The sequence below is a fragment of the Cololabis saira genome, chromosome 11 (assembly GCF_033807715.1).
Source record: "Cololabis saira isolate AMF1-May2022 chromosome 11, fColSai1.1, whole genome shotgun sequence".
Taxonomy (NCBI): Eukaryota; Metazoa; Chordata; class Actinopteri; order Beloniformes; family Belonidae; genus Cololabis; species Cololabis saira.
The window spans coordinates 12,486,651-12,507,844 of NC_084597.1; the positions used below are offsets into that span (position 1 = coordinate 12,486,651).

Sequence of the window (21,194 nt, forward strand, 5' to 3'; positions counted from 1 at the left end):
GGCGGCTGAGCTGGGGGGCTATAACCAAGCCCACACCAGCCCGCCGCCTCTCACCCTGGGCAACTCCAGAGTAGTGGAGGGTCCAGCCCCCTTCAAGGAGCTGGGTTCCAGAGCCCAAGCTATGTGTGGAGGTGAGCCCGACTATCTCTAGCCGGTATCTCTCAACCTCACGCACAAGCTCCGGCTCCTTCCCCCCCAGCGAGGTGACATTCCATGTCCCCACTGTGAGGGTTGATGTCCAGGGATTGGGTCGTCGAGGCACCCCGCCACGACTGCTACCCAGCCCACAATGCACCGGCCTGCCATGGTCCTTCCTGCGGGTGGTGGGCCTACGGGAAGGCGGACCCGCGTCGCCGTTTCGGGCTGAGCCCGGCCGGGTCCCACGGGCAAAGACCCGGCCACCAGGCGCTCGCCTACGAGCCCCGACCCCAGGCCTGGCTCCAGGGCGGGGCCCCGGTGACGCCGATCCGGGCGACGTAGCGGTCCTTGATTTCTTTTTCATCATGGTAGGCATTGTGAAAAATACGCACAAAAAATAATTGCAAGGACATAAAATAATTTCTGAAAAATGTCTCTTAACATTTTTTAAAATTTTCCTTTTAACAACCTGTCGGAGTAGTAGTATGATTAAATGTTGAATAATGATATAATAATACGTTTTTAAGTTTGTATCCTGCTAAATAATTTAGAAATATATTTTGGTCATTTTAAAATACTAAGTGGGTTTATACAGACTTGGATTACAGTATTCCATTAAGTGTGTTATTATGATTTTTTTATTTATTTAACATGCGCAAATATAATTTTTACAACTGCATATCCTCAAAGCAGACAAAGTTTCGCGCCCCCCAGAAATTTCTGGCGCCCCCCCAGGGGGCCCCAGGTTGGGAGACACTGAGAGTATTAAAAAGATTAAAAGAATAAATAAAGCAGAGTTTACGGTAACATACGTGGCTGGTGGAAAGAATCAGCAACATGCGCCAAGCAGAGATCAGCATTTGTGTTTCTGTGAAGTAGCAGATGCCTTCTTCCTCCATCTCTGCCACATGGCACACCAGTGACTTCACATACTGGGACCAGTACTCATAACGGCGAGCATTTGAGAACCTTTGAAGCCCATCCTTCAGAGACTGCTCCAAGGAACCACTACAACAACAAACACAAATGTTCCATCAATTACAACTGAGTTATTATTTGGGAATTATATCAACGGTTCCAGAAATGGTTTGATTATGGTATAGATTCCCAATACATCATTTACCTGACGACGTAATAGATCTCCAGGCCAATTATTTTCATGACAAAGGCACAAGTCTCCAGGACACATGGCTGCAGACAAAATACAAGTCTTTAGATGACAGGTCCACGGATATGCATTTCCAGGAGTAGCCTGTTCAACAAATTAAGAGAGCGGTACCTCTGTGGTGTCTGAAGGCGGAGTGAGGGTTCCAAAAAGAGGTGTTGTCAAATTTTCCCAGAATCTTTCTCTGCATTTAAAAATAATAAAATAAAAAAAAATGAAGCAGCAATATGTCATGTAAAAATCAGAAAAAAACCTGAAAAAAAGAAACGGAAACACACCGGAAAATAAACCCGAAACACACCCGAAAAAAACCCGATACACACCCGAAAATAAACCCGAAACACACCCGAAAAAAACCTGATACACACCCGAAAATAAACCCCCAAAAAAACGAAACACACCCAAAAATAAACCAGAAAAAACCCGAAACACACCCGAAAAAAAACTTGAAAAAACCCGAAACACAACCGAAAATAAAACCGAATCACACCCGAAAAAAACCCGAAACACACCCAAAAATAAACCTGAAAAAAAACAGAAACACACCCGAAAAAAACCCGAAAACCCAGATCAGTCACATGCATTTTTTTTGTAAGATTTTCTTTAGTGCTCACTTGGTCCGCAACACAGAGATGGCACTATCTCTGCGATCCTGCCACAGGGCCAAGAGGAATGCCAGCGCTGCTCGGTGCAGCAGCGGCGGACACCAGTACTTCCCCTGCTGTTTGGAGTCGATCAGGTCCAACACCACGTGAAGACAGCTCCACTCACCCAGCAAGAACTCCTTCGAGTGAAACATGAATATTTTGAATCAAGTTTCCAAAACTTTGAAACAACCGAATGTAAAAGCAGAGGCAAATTGTTTTTTTTTTTTTTAATTTCATACCTTTGAACCTTCACTTCCATCTTTCACTTCCAGATTGAGGAACAGCTCAATGAGGCCTGGCTGGGTTTCCACAGCAACAGTGAGGAACTCCAAGATCATGACCTTGATCCTCATGTCTTCAGTCTTGCTCTGCAATCGAGTGAGGAACGCATCCCTGATAGCTGCTGCATCGCTGCCAAGGCAAGCGTAGACAGACATCGGGGCCACCTACAGAGGGCAACGCAGATATTCAGGGCCAGACAGAAACCTTTCAGGTGCATAATATATTGTAAGTCAGCAACGCAAGTCTTACTGTGGCAAGCCTTTTGAGCAGCTGGATGGCGAGGCGAGGGAGTGCTGGATCGTGTTTGTGGTAAATATATTTGGCCAGAACAACTATGATATTGCTGCCGTGACCACCGTGCTGTGTCAGTGCCTGCTCCAGGGGGGACATGGCATCAGAAAGCGGTTTCAGACGGATCACGTTGTTTGTAACAGAAAAGGCCAGTTTGACGGTCTGGATCAGGATCTGACCTGGACCCTCAGAGCCACAGCTGCAAAGTATTAAGAAAAAAAAAAAACACTTCTGCATTTACCAACACAATTAACAATACTTGTGAATTATAAGAGAACGAGCATGAAATATGCCTGCAAACACATGTTGCGTTTTGGTGACATATGCTGTTTGAATCAAAATGTAATTTACATGAATCATGTATCGGAGAGCATTTTCACAATAACACATTTTTGGTGGAAGGCAACAGGCGCACGTAAGAAGTTGCTAAACTGTTTAGCAACTTATCAGCAAGTTAGAGAGCACATTTTATCATAAGACTTACCTTAAAAACTAATGTTGGCCTCCCTTAAAGCCTGTTTTAAGAAATGTTACATAGCACGAACTAGGGCTGGGCGATATATCGAGATTTTGATATATATCGATATATTTTCAAACGCGATATGGTACGAGACAATATCGTTTATATCGATTAAAAAAAAAAAAAAAAAAAAAAATTTTTTTTTTTTTTATTTTGATATAGCTTATTTTGTGAAAAATTTACTTGAATGTTTTATTTGAGATTGAGATTTGCACAAATGTTTTGTTATTTGCACAACTGTCAACCTCAGTGGAAAAGTCTGCCTGTTACTGTCTACATTGTATTAATTGCAGTGTATTTTAATTTAATTGTTATGCAGGAAAGGGATATTTGTTTTATTTTATACAAGAAGCATTTTTTATTCTATATATGCAGGCAGTTTATTTTTATTTCATTTGTTTTATACATTTTGATATTGTGCAGATCTCTGTTAATAAAGGTACCTGTGTGACATTTGGCACGAGGCTTTGTATTAAAACTGACTGTTTTTTTAAGGGTTTGCCTCAGAAAAAAATGAAGCTAACAGAGATGCTATGCTATAATGCTTTGGGGGAAACCCCAATTATGGCACAGAAAAAATATCGAGATATATATCGAGTATCGCCATTTAGCTAGAAAATATCGAGATATGACTTTTGGTCCATATCGCCCAGCCCTAGCACGAACAAATTCCCTCAGTCTCCATGTAATGGGAGCGAGGCAAGTCTCTCATCTTGATTGCGATAGGTCAAAAGACTCACGTGGGTGTGTTTGGTCCACCAAAGAGCTGTTATAAAGAAGATGCTCCTTGATACAAAATTCATATGAATAACTTTTTGATTCAAAAAGATGTCGCCAAAAGCAACACGTGTTTGCAGGCATGATAAAAACGTCACTCTGCCCACCTGCTGGGCTGTGCAGCCAGGACCACATCTATAGTGTCCACTCCGACGCCCATGATGTTCACAACGGCCTGTCCAGCTTCTGTATTTGCCAGGCTGTAGATGCAGAGAGACTGCAGGGTGGGAGTGCTGCAGCACGGAAGATAAGGCATAAATCAACTGATTTTATAAGTAGAAAACTAGTCGTTAGTTTCAACATTTAATTGTCAAATAACACATTTTTATTTTTTAACTGATAATTTGGAACTAAAGCATCAGAAAGTACTTGTAGCAAATGTGAAACTACTACATATGTTCTTGATATTGGGGAAAAAAAAAAAAGAAATCGTAATTTTTAATAAAAGATACATTTTGTAAAAGCTGGTTTTTAAATAATAATTGAAGAATACAGTCAATCAATAATGTTGCCTTTTTTATTGCTCAACAAGTGAAGTCTGATTTCCTGAATTTCTAATACTTTATGTTCAATTATCGGAAGTTACAGAAACATTTGATTGTCACCAAATTTAAAATCCATACCTGCCCTGATCCTCTTCCTCTGGAGTCAGGTTGAGAATTGCATGGATCAGCTCCAATATGAGACAACCTGTGTTGACACACACACACAAACTCTCACTCAGTTTCAACTTGTTTAGCCACATTAAGAAACAAAGGGAGATAAAGCACCTTTACCTATTCTCTCTCTGACTCCGTAGGTATTGTAACGCCACTTATGGTACGTGGGCAGCATCTCCTTTAAGACCAGCAGGACACAGGGGATGAGACCTTTGTTCTGAGTGCTTCCAAGTTGACCCTGAAATAAAAAAACAACATGATGCATGTCGCAGTACGAGGACGCCACATACCGGTATAAATGTACTTATTTAGAATCTGTTGTTACCTTAACCAGAGTGGTAATGAGACGAAGAAACGCTATCGTCACAGCATACTCCCCTCTTGGCTGTTCAATCTGGACAAGCAGGTTGCCATAGTTACCTGCCTTCATCCCCTCAGCACTAGGAAAAAAGGAAAAAAAAGAATAAACCATGCTCTCGTTATAATTTGGGAGAGTTTCCTACTTGCCAGGAAAATTCAATTTCAGCAGTTTGACAGCAATTTACCTGACACACTGAGCCATGTTGCTCAAAGGGTTGGAGGCAAAGGGGAGGAAACCAGTGTGATGCAGACTGGACCACACCTGAGGGCAGAAGAAGAAAAAAAGAAGTGTGAGTAGTATGTGAAGAACATCTAAAAAAAACTATTTTCCCAGGTGTTCATATAGGAAGAACCCATCATACCAGGCCTGTGTTGAAAAAATCGATTTCCCAATTCTAAATCGATTTTCATATTAATTCCTAAAAATCGATTCATATGTCTAAAGATCGATTTTTTTTTTTTTTTTTTTTAAATGTATGTATTTTTTTTTTCATCAGTACATTACAACTTTTGGTTATTTTTTGTTTATCCCCAAAAAAGGAATGTTTTGTTGGACACGAGAAAAACTGGTGCCATGTTTTTGCCTTTAAATATATTTAAAGGTATGAAAACATTAAAGTGTTATAATTGAATAAATTGTCTACATTTCATTACTTTATACACTGTCTTGGGGTTACATTTGCAAAAAATGCTAAAAACCAAATGCTCAAAAATTAAAAACCAAAATAGAACGAAATTGGAACAAATAAAAACGGAATGTGGGAAAAATTAAAACCGATTTCCTCCGTCTCTGTTTCCTCCCTGGATCTGTTTGGTAATTCTGACCCACATGATGTTTCTGAAAGCAGTTCTATCAGCATTCTGGGAGCTGATTGGTCCTTACAGCATCATTAGCTGCCAATACTTGCTGTTTAATCTAAAAATAATACTAGTAGTAATATTTTGCATAACTACAGTCATATAATTCATGCAACAGCTCAAAAAACTGTTTTAATAACACTAACCCAAATCAATATCGGAATCGAATCAAATCAAATCTTGATAATCGATTCTGAATCTTAAGAATCGGAATCGAATCGATTCTTGACATTTGAATCAATCCCCAGCCCTACATCATACCCACCTTTGCTGGCATCCTTGCAGCAAGTACAGAGAGACAGTTCACACAGGATGCAATCACATCTACTGGGGGGTTGATGACTGAAGTCAACCTGAAAGAGATCAACTTTACAAATCAAGACCTCTTCAGATGTAAGAACAAAGTAAATGATACAGTTGTGTTTGTCTCTGTAAAGTGAGATCACCTCTGCAGCAACATGTAGATGCGTGAAGTGAGAGGTAGCAGACAATCAGACACAGTCCAGTCTGTGCTGATGATCTTATGGACCAGGTCCAGGATGGGTTTCACTCGAGCACAGTGAGCTATAACATCTAGAACAAGGACAGAAACGCAGAAAAATGCACACAAAAAAAAAAAAAAATCATTCATTTGTTCTGACTGCGTTTTTGTTAATAAAATTAAATGATTTATGGTCTCTTGGCTGTATTGGGCACCTTTATGGGATACATATGAGTGCACCCCAATCTTTGAGAAAGATTAAAGTCTCCTCTACAGATAACTTCTGCTTTATGCAAGTCATCCATTCTGTTTAATATCAATAAGTCACACTTCCAAAGACAGCCACTGTAGTTTATTTTGAGTAGGGGTGTAATAATATATCGTGCCACGAAATTTTGCGATACAAAAACGTCACGAAACGTGTCGTGGAGGTGACAAACTGTATCACGATATTGGGTTATTAATATTAATCTATTGTGTTGACTAGTAATGCGCATCCGACCGCGCGTGCCGACCACGCCTCGACCTGCGGACCAAAATTATACTACGCCCTGAAGAAACTAGTACCGTTTTGCGGTCCTGTTTTGAGCTCTGAACCTTTACTTATGTAAGGCTGTTGTAGAGTTAAGCCTTACCTTATTAAATTAAACCTTTTTCGGGTCGTGAGTAGGATAAACACGGGGCAACTTCTGCTGAGCTCCAGTGTACTTTAATGTCCGCTCAACAGCGTAGGATTTTAGAACATCAACATAGCACCTAGTGCTGTATCACTCCGCCCAATCTAAAACAGACTAATCACTACAGATAAACTGACTAGTGTCATTATAGTCCCTGATTTACATATGAACATAAAGAATATATTTATAAAATAATGAACCCTGAATTACCAAAATAACCTTCTTAACAAAAATAAATCTCCTCTTACACTTATGAATCAATCAGCATGAATCAATCTTTTTTATGATGTAAAATTGTATGTATTTATTTACTTGTATTTATTTATTTATTTAATTTTAGTTGTTAAATTTTTGGAAAAGAAAAAAGTCAAATCATACATGAGAGAAACTATTCAGTTTGTGGAAAAATATTTTTAACTTGTATGAAACTGAAGATGCATAATGCAAACCTGACATTTACTTTTAGTTCAGTTTGTGGAAAATGGTTGGCCTGGCTTTCTCTTTAAAACTTAAACAGTTATAAAGCATTACAAACTGTAACAATAAGGCAAACGCACAGTATTGTTTTGTATTTTGTGTCTTTCAAATAAAAGACATTTTTTTTCCAATCATATGTTCCTCATTCAAGGTTGTTAAAAGAATACTGCTATAATATCGTATCGTATCGTTATCGTGACCTCAATATCGTGTATCGTACCGTATCGTGAGATTGGTGTATCGTTACACCCCTAATTTTGAGCCCATGACATTACCAATATATCATGCAAAAAAAATGTTATAAATTTATAAAATGTATATAAATGAATAAATTTGTGTACCTGCAGTTGAAACAACATGTAGCAGCATCTCCACCTCACAGGTAAAGAGAGTCCAGGAGCTGTAGGAGTAATCCCACCGCACCATGCAGCCCTGCTCACCTGCAATCATCACCTGGCCCAGGACTCCCTGTGGCATCCACAGATTAGTCTGGCCTGAACCTAATAATTGAAAGATTTAATAATGAAATGAATGTATGTGAAAAAAGCAATTATTCTCAAAAATGTAAGGCATTTAGTACATGTCTCTATTGGGAATATTAAAGTAATAAACTAACCCAAAGGGTAGAGGAGTTTTGGAGTTTCTCTCCTCCACAGTGTCTCTTCGTCATTGGAGGTAACATCCCTGGGCTTACGTTTGTAAACTTGTGTATAAAAGGACATCTTATCCAGAAAGATGTAAACCTGTCACAGAGAAATGAAAGTATATTTTAAAAGTATTTACATAAGGAAAATACTGATGGGTTTTACATCTTTGTAGATGTGCAACTTACCTTTTTTACAGTTGACTTGTTTGACACAAGTGCGGTTAAAAGCTGCAGTAAAGGTCCTATCTTATGAGGAAACATCCCAACTGCACTGTCCAGGACCATCCCCAATCCCATGTTTGGTTTCTGGGTTACAATTATGACAAGCAAAATAGATTATAAGCATTAATATACAATTGTATCTCTAAAAACATCTTTTGTGTTTCTTCTCACCATTTCCCAAAAGACTTCAGCCAGACTGGGAGCAGACAGGACCTCACAGGCAGCATCAATCAGGTGGGAACTCTGTGTCGCAGCACCTTCAGTCTGTGAAATATATTGGAAGAAGGTAAGTTACAAACAGTTAAAGAGGATAAATAGATAAGGCTTATACAGGTAATATCAGACTGTACCTGCAAGCTTTCTTCCTCAAAGGAAGTGATCACGAATGAAAGGAGGCCGTAGACACACATCTTCGCTGTGCTTGCTGTACACTGGAGGAATAAGAGTCAAAGATATGTGCTGTTCATTATTGTGTGCATGCCAGAGAACAGTTTTCCTTTTGTTTTTAATTTTACTTCAAATAATGAATTTAAATCATGCTTTTTGGACTGAATTATGTCTTGTGAGACTGACATCATTATTCAAAAATCGCTTTGTGCATTAGATGGCTGAAACCAGACCCTCCCACATACAATATATGGATCCAAAAAGAATGGGATCTCTATCAAATGGAGCAAATCACCTACTCGTTAAGGCTCCAAAAACCCACGTTTATTAAGCGGTGGAGCCCTGTCATGGCTTTATTAATACAATGAGGTCTATTACCCAATGTTGCTCGGCCCACCTGCCTAATTCTTACTGTATTCCCTCTGTACACAGATTTTATACACATGCCACATTTTCCTGGAGTAAATATGGTGCCTGCTTTCTATACACCGTTGTACCTTGGAGTGGACAATTATTATTATTATTATTGACTTTACTATTTTTTCTTTTTTTTTTTTAATTTATGGGTTTGTTACGTATACGTATATTTTGGAGTGAATAATTATGTTGTTGTTTTCTCTTGTTTTAATTGCTTAATACTTAAGTATAATGTGTACAGATGTTGTATGCAGCTGAAAAAGGGAAAAAGAAAGAAGAAAATGTATGTGTATTGTTGTTGAAAACTAAATAAAAATGAAGTTCCAAAGAAAAATTGCTTTGTGCATATCATTGATTCTGAACCACTCTGTATCAGTCCTACCTGCTTTTTTATAGAGTAACTATCCACGTACATCTTCCACAATAAAAGCTCTGCTTAGAAAAGCAGTTTTTAAAACATAAATTAAGAAGGGAATTTAATTTTCTATGTGTGTAATCCCAATTTTATATAGTAACTTAACTTTTCGTCAAAAGTCTATCTGCACACATTGACAATGAAACCATTTCAATGGTTATAAAACATTACGCAAGCAGAGGGGATGCTTGTCTGAAACTGTCAAGAGGATCTCCACTGTTTCTAATAAGACTGTAATTATCACAACCAACTCTTCATCCTTTATACAAAGTAACTTGTTGTAATCTATTTTTAACTTGCATCGTATTTGCGGTATTTCGCCCGGACTACATTTAATGCGGCACAACGCGCTGACGCCGCGCACGTAAAGGAAGAAGAAAGAGGCGGCGGATATGTTTGGTTTTTGTAGCATGCGATGCTCAGGCAGTCTGCAATGGCCCAGACGGAGACACATGTAGCTCAGTGCTTAACTTTTATTTTCAATCCAGGTTATATTCTTCTGGTCCGTTCTCCTATATGTTCCCCCTCTAAACCGGTACATACATAGGTTCCTCTAAACATCTGTTCCCGCTACAGTTTAACTAAAAGAAAAGGCACAAAATGTCCGAAAAATAAAAACGTAATAAAGCTAACTGGGTAGTTTTAAATTTTAGCTCTGTAGTCATTCATGGATAAAACAAGCAGCACTGGTGCCTAATGTTCTCCAATACAGCAGGTCTCGTAATTTTTATTTTGAACACTGCTAAAACTCAAAATCTTATACTTTAACTTAAAACTTAACTAGAACTTAGCTAGTTTTAGCAGTGTTCAAAATAAAATTTGCATGACACAAATGAAAGTTCAATTGAAACACGTGTGAAAAACACCTAACCTTTTAAGTTATGTGTGTTATCAGGTGTAATGGCATTTTTAGGTTAGAAATAAGAACATTTCTTGGTAAGATCCTTAGTTTTTTGAGTGAAGGCAGTGAATTTGGTCAACTGGTGTAAGTTCAGGGTTTTTAAATGCACAGCCATGAACCTACTGTATTATATAATTTAGTCTTAGTGATGTCAATTAACATCTAACATCTTATGTATATTTATAATTGCTCTTTAACTAAACAAAAATATGTTTTATCCGATTACTCGATTAATTGTTGGAATTTTCAGTAGAATACTCTATTACTAAAATATTCGATAGCTGCAGCCCTACACGCAAGTGCTTAAATTTTCTTACATTATTCCCTGATACTCCAAGGCCTTTCAGCATAGTGGAAAGGTACTTGAACACCCCCAACTGCAGGGCAGTGTTGCCTATCCTCCTGATCACAGGGCTGGACTCGTCTGGTCTCAGTGTGTGTCTCAGCAGGACCCAGGCTAGCAGCACAGGTCCATGATGAGGGATGTCACCAAATGTCAGCAGGAGCTGATCCATCTCCTAGAATGAAAGAGAAAGAGGTGGCAAGCATTCTTTATCAATTACCCTCAATGTTCTACCAATTTCTGAAACTCTCTTTCAAATTTACTTGACAGTTCTGAGTTTCCAGATTAAGTAATTTCATGGGAAAATAACAACAAGATGGTAGAAACTTCCAAGTCAAACCTTAATGATTTCAGGTGCAGAAGAGAATTGGTGCTGTTCTGTAGAATCCTCCAGAGCACACTTCTGTAGGAAGTCTATGTCCATTCCCTCGACCAGGATGAGACAGCTTAAATAACTGCAGGCCAGAGAAACATGACAAAATGTTTAAAAACTATGCAATGAAGGTCAAATTAGACAAAATCCCTGGTTTCCCCAACAACAAGGCTCATAAGGTTTAAGATATCTGTGATACCCCTTTTACACCAAGCTGGTTCCAGGGCTGGTTCTGGGCTAGAGCCAGACTTAGCACCAGTTCTTTGGTTTTACACAGCCTAAGCGCCGGCTCCTGGCTCTCAAAACGGGTGCTACGCCAGCCCCTTTGAGCTGCTGGGCCAGCCTCTATAATACATCCATGGGTCCAGCTCAAAGAACCAGTTACGCTGGGGGCTGGGGGCGGGGCTGGGGACGGTGTTACTGAACAACCAAAGCAGAGTAAACCCGGAAGAGCGCCGTTTTTAAACAACGTAGCGTTGAAGACGGTGGTTAAGTTAGCAGACTCTTTTATTATTACATCCATTTATTTAATAATGGATGTAAAACAGAAGCAGCAGTGGTCTATGGTACAATCCACCAACAGTAACGTCTGCGGGCTCCGTGCCCGCCGATGCAGCGGCGCAGCCTCGCGTCCGAGCCCGTGGGGGAGCGTTCCAGCCCTGGGACGCTTGGACGCGAGGCTCCGTGACCGCCGATGCAGCGGCAGCTCCATCCATTTATTTCATAAAAATTCCCGGCCCGCGGGGACGCCTCCCAGCCCGCCGTTCTGGTTCCGCCGCGTTACACCAACGCAGAGCCTACGGCGGAGCTCCTGAGGAGAGGAGAGGAGCTGCTGTCCCCCGGGGCTGCTGGCTTTCGAGTCAAATTTCTTAACAGGCCTTATTTGGATAAACTGAGCCCAGGTTGGGGATCTTAAAGGGTTACTTTACCTGAAAAAAATATTAAAACTTAATAAAGTGCCATATTAACAGCGCTACAGCAGGAATTAAAACAGCTTTTAACTGTCGGCTTCCTCATATGGTGTGACGATCGACGCAGAGCCTACGGCGTAGGTTACGCGGCGATGGGCTCCGTACGACGTTCCCTACCCCGTAAAGTCTGCGTCGATTTAACGCGGAACCGTAAATCATCTCCGGAGCCGGCAGTCAGCCAGAAATTCCGAAATTTTCAGAGCAAATTTCTTAACAGGCGTTATTTGGATAAACTGAGCCCAGGTTGGGGATCTTAACGGGTTACTTTACCTGAAAAAATATTAAAACTTAATAAAGTGCCATATTAACAGCGCTACAGCTGAAATTAAAACAGCTTTTGGCTCTCAGCTTCCTGATCAGGGTGGGGATGAAAACGAGGGGGCGTGGTGACGTGGCTCTCTGGCCAGCTGCTGGCTAGCACCAGCTGTTTAAAACCAAACGGTTCTTACTTAGAACCAACCGCGAACCGGCTCTAGCACCAGCCCTGGAACCAGCTTGGTGTAAAAGGGGTATGAATGGTAGAGGCATTAAACCATTGGGTGCAAATTCAGTATGTGATTGATAAACTATAACATTTAAAGGAGACCTATTATGGCATCTAATACCTATTTTAAACAGGCCTTGAATGTATTAAAAACAAGCTTTTGATTGTTTTTGCTAAATAAATTAGAAATTCAGCCTCTAAACCATGTCTTTATCATCCCATTCTCTAACCTCATTATCTATGTGGGATTCTGAGTGGGTGGGGCTATGATAATGAGGCACTGTGCTGATTGGCTGCCTGAATGACGCGTAGAAAATGTTGGTAGCTCCGGCCGGTGGAATTGTTGTTGTTCCAGCCAGAATTAGTTGTGGGCGTGGTTTCACGCATCGGAGGCCAACCTATGTAAATCACTCCTGAATCTCAACGGCTCGTAGAAGCCACATCACACTTGATGGCTCATCCGGGCGTAGGGCTGGGCGATATATCGAGTATAGTCGATGTATCTCGGCTTCTAAATGATGACTCTATTGTGAATATTCGAGTATACGTTTGCTTTTAGGCATTAAATGACAGACTTTTCTCGCTCTCTCGTCTCGTCTCTCCTTCTCTGAGACATAAAACAAGCATACCCTGTTAGATACGTTAGTCACGTGCTGTCGTGTGTGCATTCCCCCGACCAGCTGCAGGTGTCGGCGCTGCTGACCGGGACCGCCGGTCACTTCCACCCCGCTTTAACTTTCCCAAACTCGGCCTGTTTGCGCCGTGAGCTCATCTGCGCGGTTGCTACGCGCGACGGACTCTTTTCAAAGCAAACCGGTTTAGTAAAGACGGGAGGGGATGTTTTCTCCTCGCACGGCTCTCCGGAGAACTGAGGAGCCGCTCAGCGCGACACGCGCAGCCAAGCATTTAGACTGATTTATGGTTCCGCGTTACACCAACGCAGAGCCTACGGCGTAAGTGCGCGTCGCCACGTACCCTACGCCGTACCCTCGGGGATAAATAAAGTTTCTGAATCTGAATCCCTACAGCGTAGGTTCTGCGTCGATTTAATGCGGAACCATAATTTAGGCTTTTCTCTTCCAGAGCAACGAGAGAAACGTCACCTAGTGTTGCTTAAATGTGGCCACATGAAATTAATCACTATCATTGAAACAAAGTTAAACAAGACTATATGACGTCATATTTCTAAAAGTAAGTGAAAGTGATGCAAAGTAAAGGAGGAGAGGATGAAACATTGCAGTCCCTACACCTACATTAGTCTTAATATAAAGGTGCTCTAAGGCCCTCCTGCTCAGAGCAGCTCATCCTGGTAAAACCAGGTAAAACCAGGTAAAACCGGGACCAGAACATGTTCTTAGCAGATGTTATTCAGACGGGGAGTCAGAGATGCAACGTGCACTTTCTGTTTTGAAATTACACTTTTTATGTCTGTGCCAGTTTTGGTAAATTTGACTTATTCCCCCTTTTTGCATGAAAGTTTAAAATGAGCATATATTAATGCAGTATGAATAAGAATGTTTTAATGTAGACATATAGAATCATCATACTGGTGTGATTGTTTGCATCAAAGTGTTAAATCAAGGCTAAGGCAAAATATCGAGATATATATCGTGTATCGTGACATGGCCTAAAAATATCGAGATATTAATAAAAGGCCATATCGCCCAGCCCTATCCGGGCGGCTGTACAGACACTGCAGAATTTGGTTGCTTTCCTCCTTCTCTGAGTTGGCAGGCTGAGGGGAGACCACTTTATATATGTCAAAGCAAGAAAAAACATGTTTTTCATAATAGGTCCCCTTTATTCAATATTTTAGTGAAAGATTTTTGATTGTTGTTGTTGGATTGTCAAATGGAAATTATCTGTCTCAGTACAACCATGATACAAATACTGCCCGCAACTTTAAACGTAATGATGGGACTTGCACAGTCACAGCACTTACCCAATTCTGTCGACCAGCGCATCCATGCTCTTGTCTACTAGATGTCTGTTGGTCTGCCGCAAACCAAAGCCTTGTTCTTTGAACATTTTGGTAAAGCTCAAAAGGTCTGATGGGCTCATCTCAAAGTATGCATAATACAGAAAGATGATCTCTAGCAGCAGAGACTGCTCTCTCAAACACTGCAGGAACCATCGCGATACTTGTCTCTCTGTCTGTGGGGGGAATGTGTATTTCATATAAGTTCATTTTTAAAGTCAAATAAAAAAATTTTAAATTAATTAGTGGATTACAATTAGGAATGGGCGATATTTTACCGTTCAGGATAAACCGTCAAAAAAATTCCTCACGGTAAGAATTTGTCATCTCGCGGTAAAAACGATAAATTCCCGTTGATGACGTTTTTGTGTAAAACTGATTTATGGTTCTGTGTTTAATCCACCCACAACGTACGTGAAGGAAGGAAGGAAGGAAGGAAGGAAGGAAGGAAGGAAGGAAGGAAGGAAGGAAGGAAGGGAGAAAAGAGGAAGGGAAGAAGGAAGGAGAGAGCAGGAGGAAAGAAGGAAGGGAAAAAAGCCTGAAAGAAAGAAAGAAAGAAAGAAAGAAAGAAAGAAAGAAAGAAAGAAAGAAAGAAAGAAAGAAAGAAAGAAAGAAAGAAAGAAAGAAAGAAAGAGAGAAAAGAGGAAGGGAAGAAGGAAGGAGAGCAGGAGGAAAGAAGGAAGGGAAAAAAGCCTGAAAGAAAGAAAGAAAGAAAGAAAGAAAGAAAGAGAGAAAAGAGGAAGGGAAGAAGGAAGGAGAGCAGGAGGAAAGAAAGAAGGAAGGAAATGAGCCTGAAAGAAAGAAAGAAAGAAAGAAAGAAAGAAAGAAAGAAAGAAAGAAAGAAAGAAAGAAAGAAAGAAAGAAAGAAAGAAAGAAAGAAAGAAAGAAACATTCCCATTGATGACGTTTTTGTGTAACAAACATGGCAGATCTGAGAGCGAGATAGATTTATAGTTAAAAAGGTGGAGTTGAATTGGTAATTTTTTATTCTCATTTCTATCGTTATCAGGATAAATGCCAGAAATTATCGTGATACATTTTTTTAGTCCATACCGCCCATCCCTAATTACAATACATGGTGTATTATTCAAATTATGAACTAAATTCATGTTTTCACCATGAGGTTTCCATGAGTTTCCCATGTTGGTGCCTCTGCCTTGAAGAGATTCTCAAATTGCGACTGATAGTTGCTCACTAAATCTTTCTCCAGCTTATTAACACAGTTACTGTATTCAGACTTGACAAAACAAAAACAAAAATGGTGTTATTTAAAAGACTACATTAAATATTTTTCAACAAGTAATTCACAATTTAAATATCAAAGTTGTACTTCATTATCACAAATATAGCTGCCTCTCACCCGATACGGATGTCGCTCATCCTGAAAGTACGTCAACAGGAGGAGAACACACCTGAGCAGGCACATGCGTTCCTCATAATAATAGTCAGCTATCTGTAAAAGTATTTGCATAAACAGTGATAGATACTGAGTGAAAGATGGAAGATACAACTGTCTGTTTACAAATAAAAACAATGTAGATCTGTGTTCTCACCTTAAACAGCAGTGTCTGACTCTGTCGCTCATCCTTGAGAGCAACCTGTGGAGAAGATTTCATTTATTTACAATATCATGGTTTTGTTGGGCTTTTAGTTTTTAAATATCTTAGCATTTTTGTTTCTCATGCAAAACTGTGAACCAAATTATGAAAGTGAGGACACCTTTAATGAATCACGGGTCCCTCTGTAGTCCTCTTGTAGATAGCACTGTAAAAGCTGAACACTCTGCTGCTGATCAAGACTCTGTAAGATCATTATGAAACCATCAAGAAATGTACAACTATGTGAAAACTGACAATCAGTACTGTTACATTAATAGACATAACACTTACCAAAAATGTACTGATTCTTAGACCGAAGTCCTTCAGAGACTCAGGAACAACTTTGTCATCTTTCACTTTCCCAGCAGATGATGGACTACAAAATGTGATGCTGACCGTTAGAAATTCATTTATGACTTGCATAGTTGATGTGAAGAGACCTAGTTGGACATGTACCTGGGTTTCTGATAGTAACTTAATCCTTGATGCAGTCTGTCCCAGTGTCTGTCAAGCTCTACTTGTATCTGATCCTGCAAATACCAAACATTAATAGATAAAAGAAAAAGTTCTGAAGTATCATATTGTACCTGAAAAGTAAATTTGCTCAATTTTTGGCTTTGGTGTCCTGTCGACATCCAGTGCATAACAAAAAGCAGCAAGACGACATACCGGTTCTCGCAGTGCTGACCTCCCCAGCAGTATGGTCCATAATTCTCGACAGGTCCTAGGTAACGGAGGGTTTGATTAATAAGTAAGTAAGTAATAATTAGCAATACTGCATATTTACATATGTATACAGCAATACGGTTGTATTAACACACAATTTGCACACACACACTATACACAGGGAGGCACTTGATATAAATACAGAAAAATTTTAAATTTATATTTTGAGACTAGGGTAGCCAATGTGACAATATACATCCGACCAATGGTCAAAGTTGTGTGCGCACGCACGCACGCAAACGCACGCACACACACACTATTTAAATGTCATGTAACAATCATCATAACAAGTAACCATCAAAAGCATAATTTTTCAAACCAGCACTAAACATTTTTACTTTTCAACAAAATGTGCTTTTGAACTACCAGTAATGTTTCAGAATTAATCAACTTAACACTCTCAACTCAAGTTACTTAGTTAACTCAAGTTACAAGTACTTAGTTGACTTTGTATCAGCGAATCTGTACTGTCATGAAACTGTACCTGATCCTATGCAATTCTTCTAATAAATTCTTCAATCAATGAAGATGCATCTTATTCAAACCTCATCGGTGAGCCTTTTAGTAAACCAGTCATGCTATTATTCACAACTCACTGATTGCAATGTTCACGGAACCTTCACATGTTACTCATCTTACTATTTATCTCTATCTATAAATGAAAGATTATATTGCAAGTTTATCTTTTCAGGCTGCTTTTGTAAATAAGAATTTGTTCTTAAATTGCTTGCCTGGGTAAATAATCATCGCAGGTCCTTCCTCCCCACTGCCATCAGACTGTATAACCAGGCCTGCTCTCAGTAGCCAGTGGACAATAATATGTGCAATAATATAAGATGTGCAACATCTGCCAGTCTACCTCACAACACTCCACCTGCTTTTTCTGCACTGTTTCTTCTTTCAACCAACTGTATATACTGTTCATATTATGTGGTTATACATATTTTATACGTATCTTTTTGTATTTTTTATATATTTTTTATTTCTGACTTCTCAGTCTTTTTACCCCTCCCCTGCATGTGTGTGCTAAGTGTACTGCTGACAACAAAATAAGTTTCCCCACTGAGGGAGAAAATAAAGGATATCTTATCTTATCTTATAAGGGTTAAATTAAAAAAATCTTTTATGTTGTTATTAGTAGTTATTTTATTATTTTTTAAATTTAAATCTAACTTGGTGGGTTCCATTCATGCTGAAGTAAGAGATGTGGGTATTTAGTGTGACGGAGCGGTATTTGGTGTGGAGGCTGCACATGTTGGTGATGTTTGTCTCCCTGTGTTGACATGCGGCGTGACAGAAAACCATTCAAATGTTTAGCCGCTAAGCTACCGCTAACGCGGGGAACTAACCACGTGACTAACCGCCCAAGGAGGGGCCGCTTCTGCTGGGCTAAATCGATAAATAAACGATATATCTAGGAATATTTGCGTTCTGACGCGTGATTTTAGAAAGGTACATTGACAAAGACTGTAGCAGAAAGTTTGTTGCTAAGTTGCTACCTGACGCTCATCTCTGATTCCGCCATCTTCGCTCCTGCCCTGTGATTGGTTGACGGGAGGACGCGTCACGGCGTCTTCTTCGTCGTCACAAAACTGCCGTCTTTGAAAAAAAAAAAAAAAAAGAAAAAACGTCTTTGATCTCGCTCTACTGTCGCGTTATAAAACTTTATTTAAACTTTAAACTTTATTTATATAGCACCTCTCATGCAGATAAAATGCAACACAAAATGCTTTACAATAAAAAGAGAAAAGAAGCAATCCCCCTTGACCCCCCCCACTCCCCGTACCCTCATTCATACAGTACACACACACACACACACACACACACACACACACACACACACACACACACACACACACACACACACACACACACACACACACACACACACACACACACCCAGTACTCGAGTTGTAAAAAAAAATCAGGGGGGGTGGTGGATTTTATCATATGGGGACAGATAATTTGTGCTGATTACAAATAATGTAATATATTACAATTAATAGCACTGACCAAAACACCTGCAGAATACTGCAGAAATGGCATAGCATGCAGCCTTCTGTAAGCTTTAAATATCCACTGGGCTTACATCTAATACATCAAAACACAACAATAAAAAACAGTTTTCTGAACTTATCAATATGCCTCTGTCCTTCACAGGATAAGTAAAATGGATCACTGCAAAAACTCAAAATCTTAACAAGAATATTTGTCTTATTTCTAGTTAAAATGTCTCATTTTAGTAAAAAAAAATCTCATTACACTTAAAACAAGACTCATCACTGGAAAAAACAACAATTTTCACCTGTTTCAAGTAGATTTTCACTTGAAATAAGTAGAAAAATCTGCCAGTGGAACAAGATTTTTTTGCTTGTAATGAGAAGATAAATCTTGTCCCACTGGCAGATTTTTCTACTTATTTCAAGTGAAAATTTACTTGAAATAGGTGAAATTTGTCAAATAAGTTATTTTTCTGGTGATGACTCTAAATGTTGAAATATCAGTAAAACCACATTAATTGATGAAATGAAATAAGGGATGAAAAGGAGGGATGGCAGTTTTACAGGGGGGATGATTTTGACCGTTTTTATTTCAGGGGGGGATGCCATCCACCCTCATCCCCCCTCAACTCGAGTACTGCATACAGCATACTATACAGATGCATACACCCCAGGCAACCCCCACCCTTGTGATAAAAATGGAGTATGGCTGAGCTAGGGTTGCCACCTTTCAGAAATAAAAATAAGGGACACCCCGATTTCAGCAGCGCAGGCGCCAAAAAAAGGGACATCCCCAAAACTTCTTAAATGCATAGAAATGTATTTATTTTATATGAAAAAGAAAACGCTTTGATTTAAAGTTTAAAGTGCTTTAATAGCATTGAATGTGCATGACTGTACAGACAGACAACCATATAGCAACTGAAATAGCCTCCTATGCTATGTATGTCCACATCAGCCCAGATGTAGAATATAGATACAGGTGAAGAATATGGTGTAAAAGTTAGTTTATTTCAATAATTCAACTTAAAAGGTGAAACTAATACATGTATATTACATAGTCTCATTACATGCAAAGCTAGATATGTTAAACCTTTATTTGTTATAATTTTGATGATTGAATTGTTTATTGATTTAATAAAATATTCTAATTTTTTCAGATTTTTTTATTTGGGGTTTTCATAAACTGTGAGCCATAATCACCAAAATTATAACAAATAAAGACTTGAAATATCTCACTTTGCATGTAGTGGGAAATAATATATTTGTTTCATTTGTTTGTTTGTTGAATTTACTACGAATGAAGTTTTGCAATATATTCAAATTTTCCGACCTTCACCTGTATATTATGACATCAATAAATAAGAGCATAATATGTGTCTGTATTGGTTCAATACGGAACGCAACTTTTAATTCCCAATTACGTAATAATTACGTATTTCAAGGGACGGGTGGCAAGCCTAGGCTGAGCACCGATGGGAGCCATCCACACCGAGAGCCGTCCAAGCCAACGATTAAAGGGGACGCCGCCGCAGAGACCATCCCAGCCCAGACAGAGGGGCCCCCACCACGACTATGAAGGCCTGGAGCAGGACCCCCAACTATCCAGGCCCTGGAGCAGGACCCCCAGCTATCCAGGACAGGACAGCAGGACCCCCGACTATCCAGGCCAGGACAGCAGGACCCCCAACTATCCAGGCCAGGACAGCAGGACCCCCAACTATCCAGGCCAGGACAGCAGGACCCCTAACAGGACAGCCCCCCGCAGGCCCGACCAAGCGCCCGGCGTGGAGGGCCCCCATGAGGAGAACACTGGAGCTGAAAACTAAGAGACAATGAATAAGATATGAACAGAACTAAAAGGAATGAAAAACATACTAAAAACAACATAAATGAATGTTAATATAAAAGATAACTTATGGACACAAAACTAACACACTGACGAACACTGTCCTCTTTCAGGGCTTTTAACATATGTGTAAATATGGTTTGTGAGATATATATATATATATATATATATATATATATATATATATATATATATATATATATACATATATATATATATATATATATATATATATATATATATATATATATATGTATATATGGATATATGGATATATATGAATGGATATATGTATATATTGTTTCTTCATATTATTAAAATAGCTGAGTTTTACACAATTTGCTTCTGATTCTCATCCTTATCATATAGTACATGTTTTTACATGTATGTGTGTGTTGTATATTGTGTATTGCAAAATAGCCTACCTATCATACTCACACTAGAATATTCTATTACTGTTAAAATACGCCGAATCATGTGTCCGGTATCATGCCTAGATGTATGACGTTTGCAGAAAAAAAAACCCCCCGTGAAAATCCTTTTTTTTTATTC

At 39.4% G+C, this 21,194-nt stretch overlaps 1 protein-coding gene across 1 annotated transcript in view; it reads right to left on the reverse strand.

The window, feature by feature from the left end:
* Positions 1 to 18,358, reverse strand: part of nup188 (nucleoporin 188) — a 31,318-nt gene extending 12,960 nt beyond the window's left edge. The window contains exons 1-29 of the mRNA XM_061733744.1: positions 18,293 to 18,358; positions 16,737 to 16,791; positions 16,524 to 16,597; positions 16,359 to 16,443; positions 16,189 to 16,269; positions 16,023 to 16,067; positions 15,830 to 15,922; positions 15,587 to 15,706; positions 14,434 to 14,645; positions 11,004 to 11,118; positions 10,638 to 10,838; positions 8,551 to 8,631; positions 8,372 to 8,464; positions 8,165 to 8,284; positions 7,949 to 8,075; positions 7,674 to 7,832; positions 6,144 to 6,270; positions 5,963 to 6,050; positions 5,025 to 5,101; positions 4,805 to 4,919; positions 4,597 to 4,717; positions 4,444 to 4,510; positions 3,928 to 4,053; positions 2,482 to 2,722; positions 2,190 to 2,396; positions 1,918 to 2,087; positions 1,418 to 1,487; positions 1,262 to 1,329; positions 951 to 1,146 (exon numbers count right to left, since the gene is read on the reverse strand). Coding sequence (XP_061589728.1) covers positions 951 to 1,146; positions 1,262 to 1,329; positions 1,418 to 1,487; positions 1,918 to 2,087; positions 2,190 to 2,396; positions 2,482 to 2,722; positions 3,928 to 4,053; positions 4,444 to 4,510; positions 4,597 to 4,717; positions 4,805 to 4,919; positions 5,025 to 5,101; positions 5,963 to 6,050; positions 6,144 to 6,270; positions 7,674 to 7,832; positions 7,949 to 8,075; positions 8,165 to 8,284; positions 8,372 to 8,464; positions 8,551 to 8,631; positions 10,638 to 10,838; positions 11,004 to 11,118; positions 14,434 to 14,645; positions 15,587 to 15,706; positions 15,830 to 15,922; positions 16,023 to 16,067; positions 16,189 to 16,269; positions 16,359 to 16,443; positions 16,524 to 16,597; positions 16,737 to 16,791; positions 18,293 to 18,318 — 3,360 coding nt within the window. The 5' untranslated portion in view covers positions 18,319 to 18,358. The remainder of the gene's footprint in view (positions 1 to 950; positions 1,147 to 1,261; positions 1,330 to 1,417; positions 1,488 to 1,917; positions 2,088 to 2,189; positions 2,397 to 2,481; positions 2,723 to 3,927; positions 4,054 to 4,443; positions 4,511 to 4,596; positions 4,718 to 4,804; positions 4,920 to 5,024; positions 5,102 to 5,962; positions 6,051 to 6,143; positions 6,271 to 7,673; positions 7,833 to 7,948; positions 8,076 to 8,164; positions 8,285 to 8,371; positions 8,465 to 8,550; positions 8,632 to 10,637; positions 10,839 to 11,003; positions 11,119 to 14,433; positions 14,646 to 15,586; positions 15,707 to 15,829; positions 15,923 to 16,022; positions 16,068 to 16,188; positions 16,270 to 16,358; positions 16,444 to 16,523; positions 16,598 to 16,736; positions 16,792 to 18,292) is intronic.
* Positions 18,359 to 21,194: the final 2,836 nt, after the last annotated feature.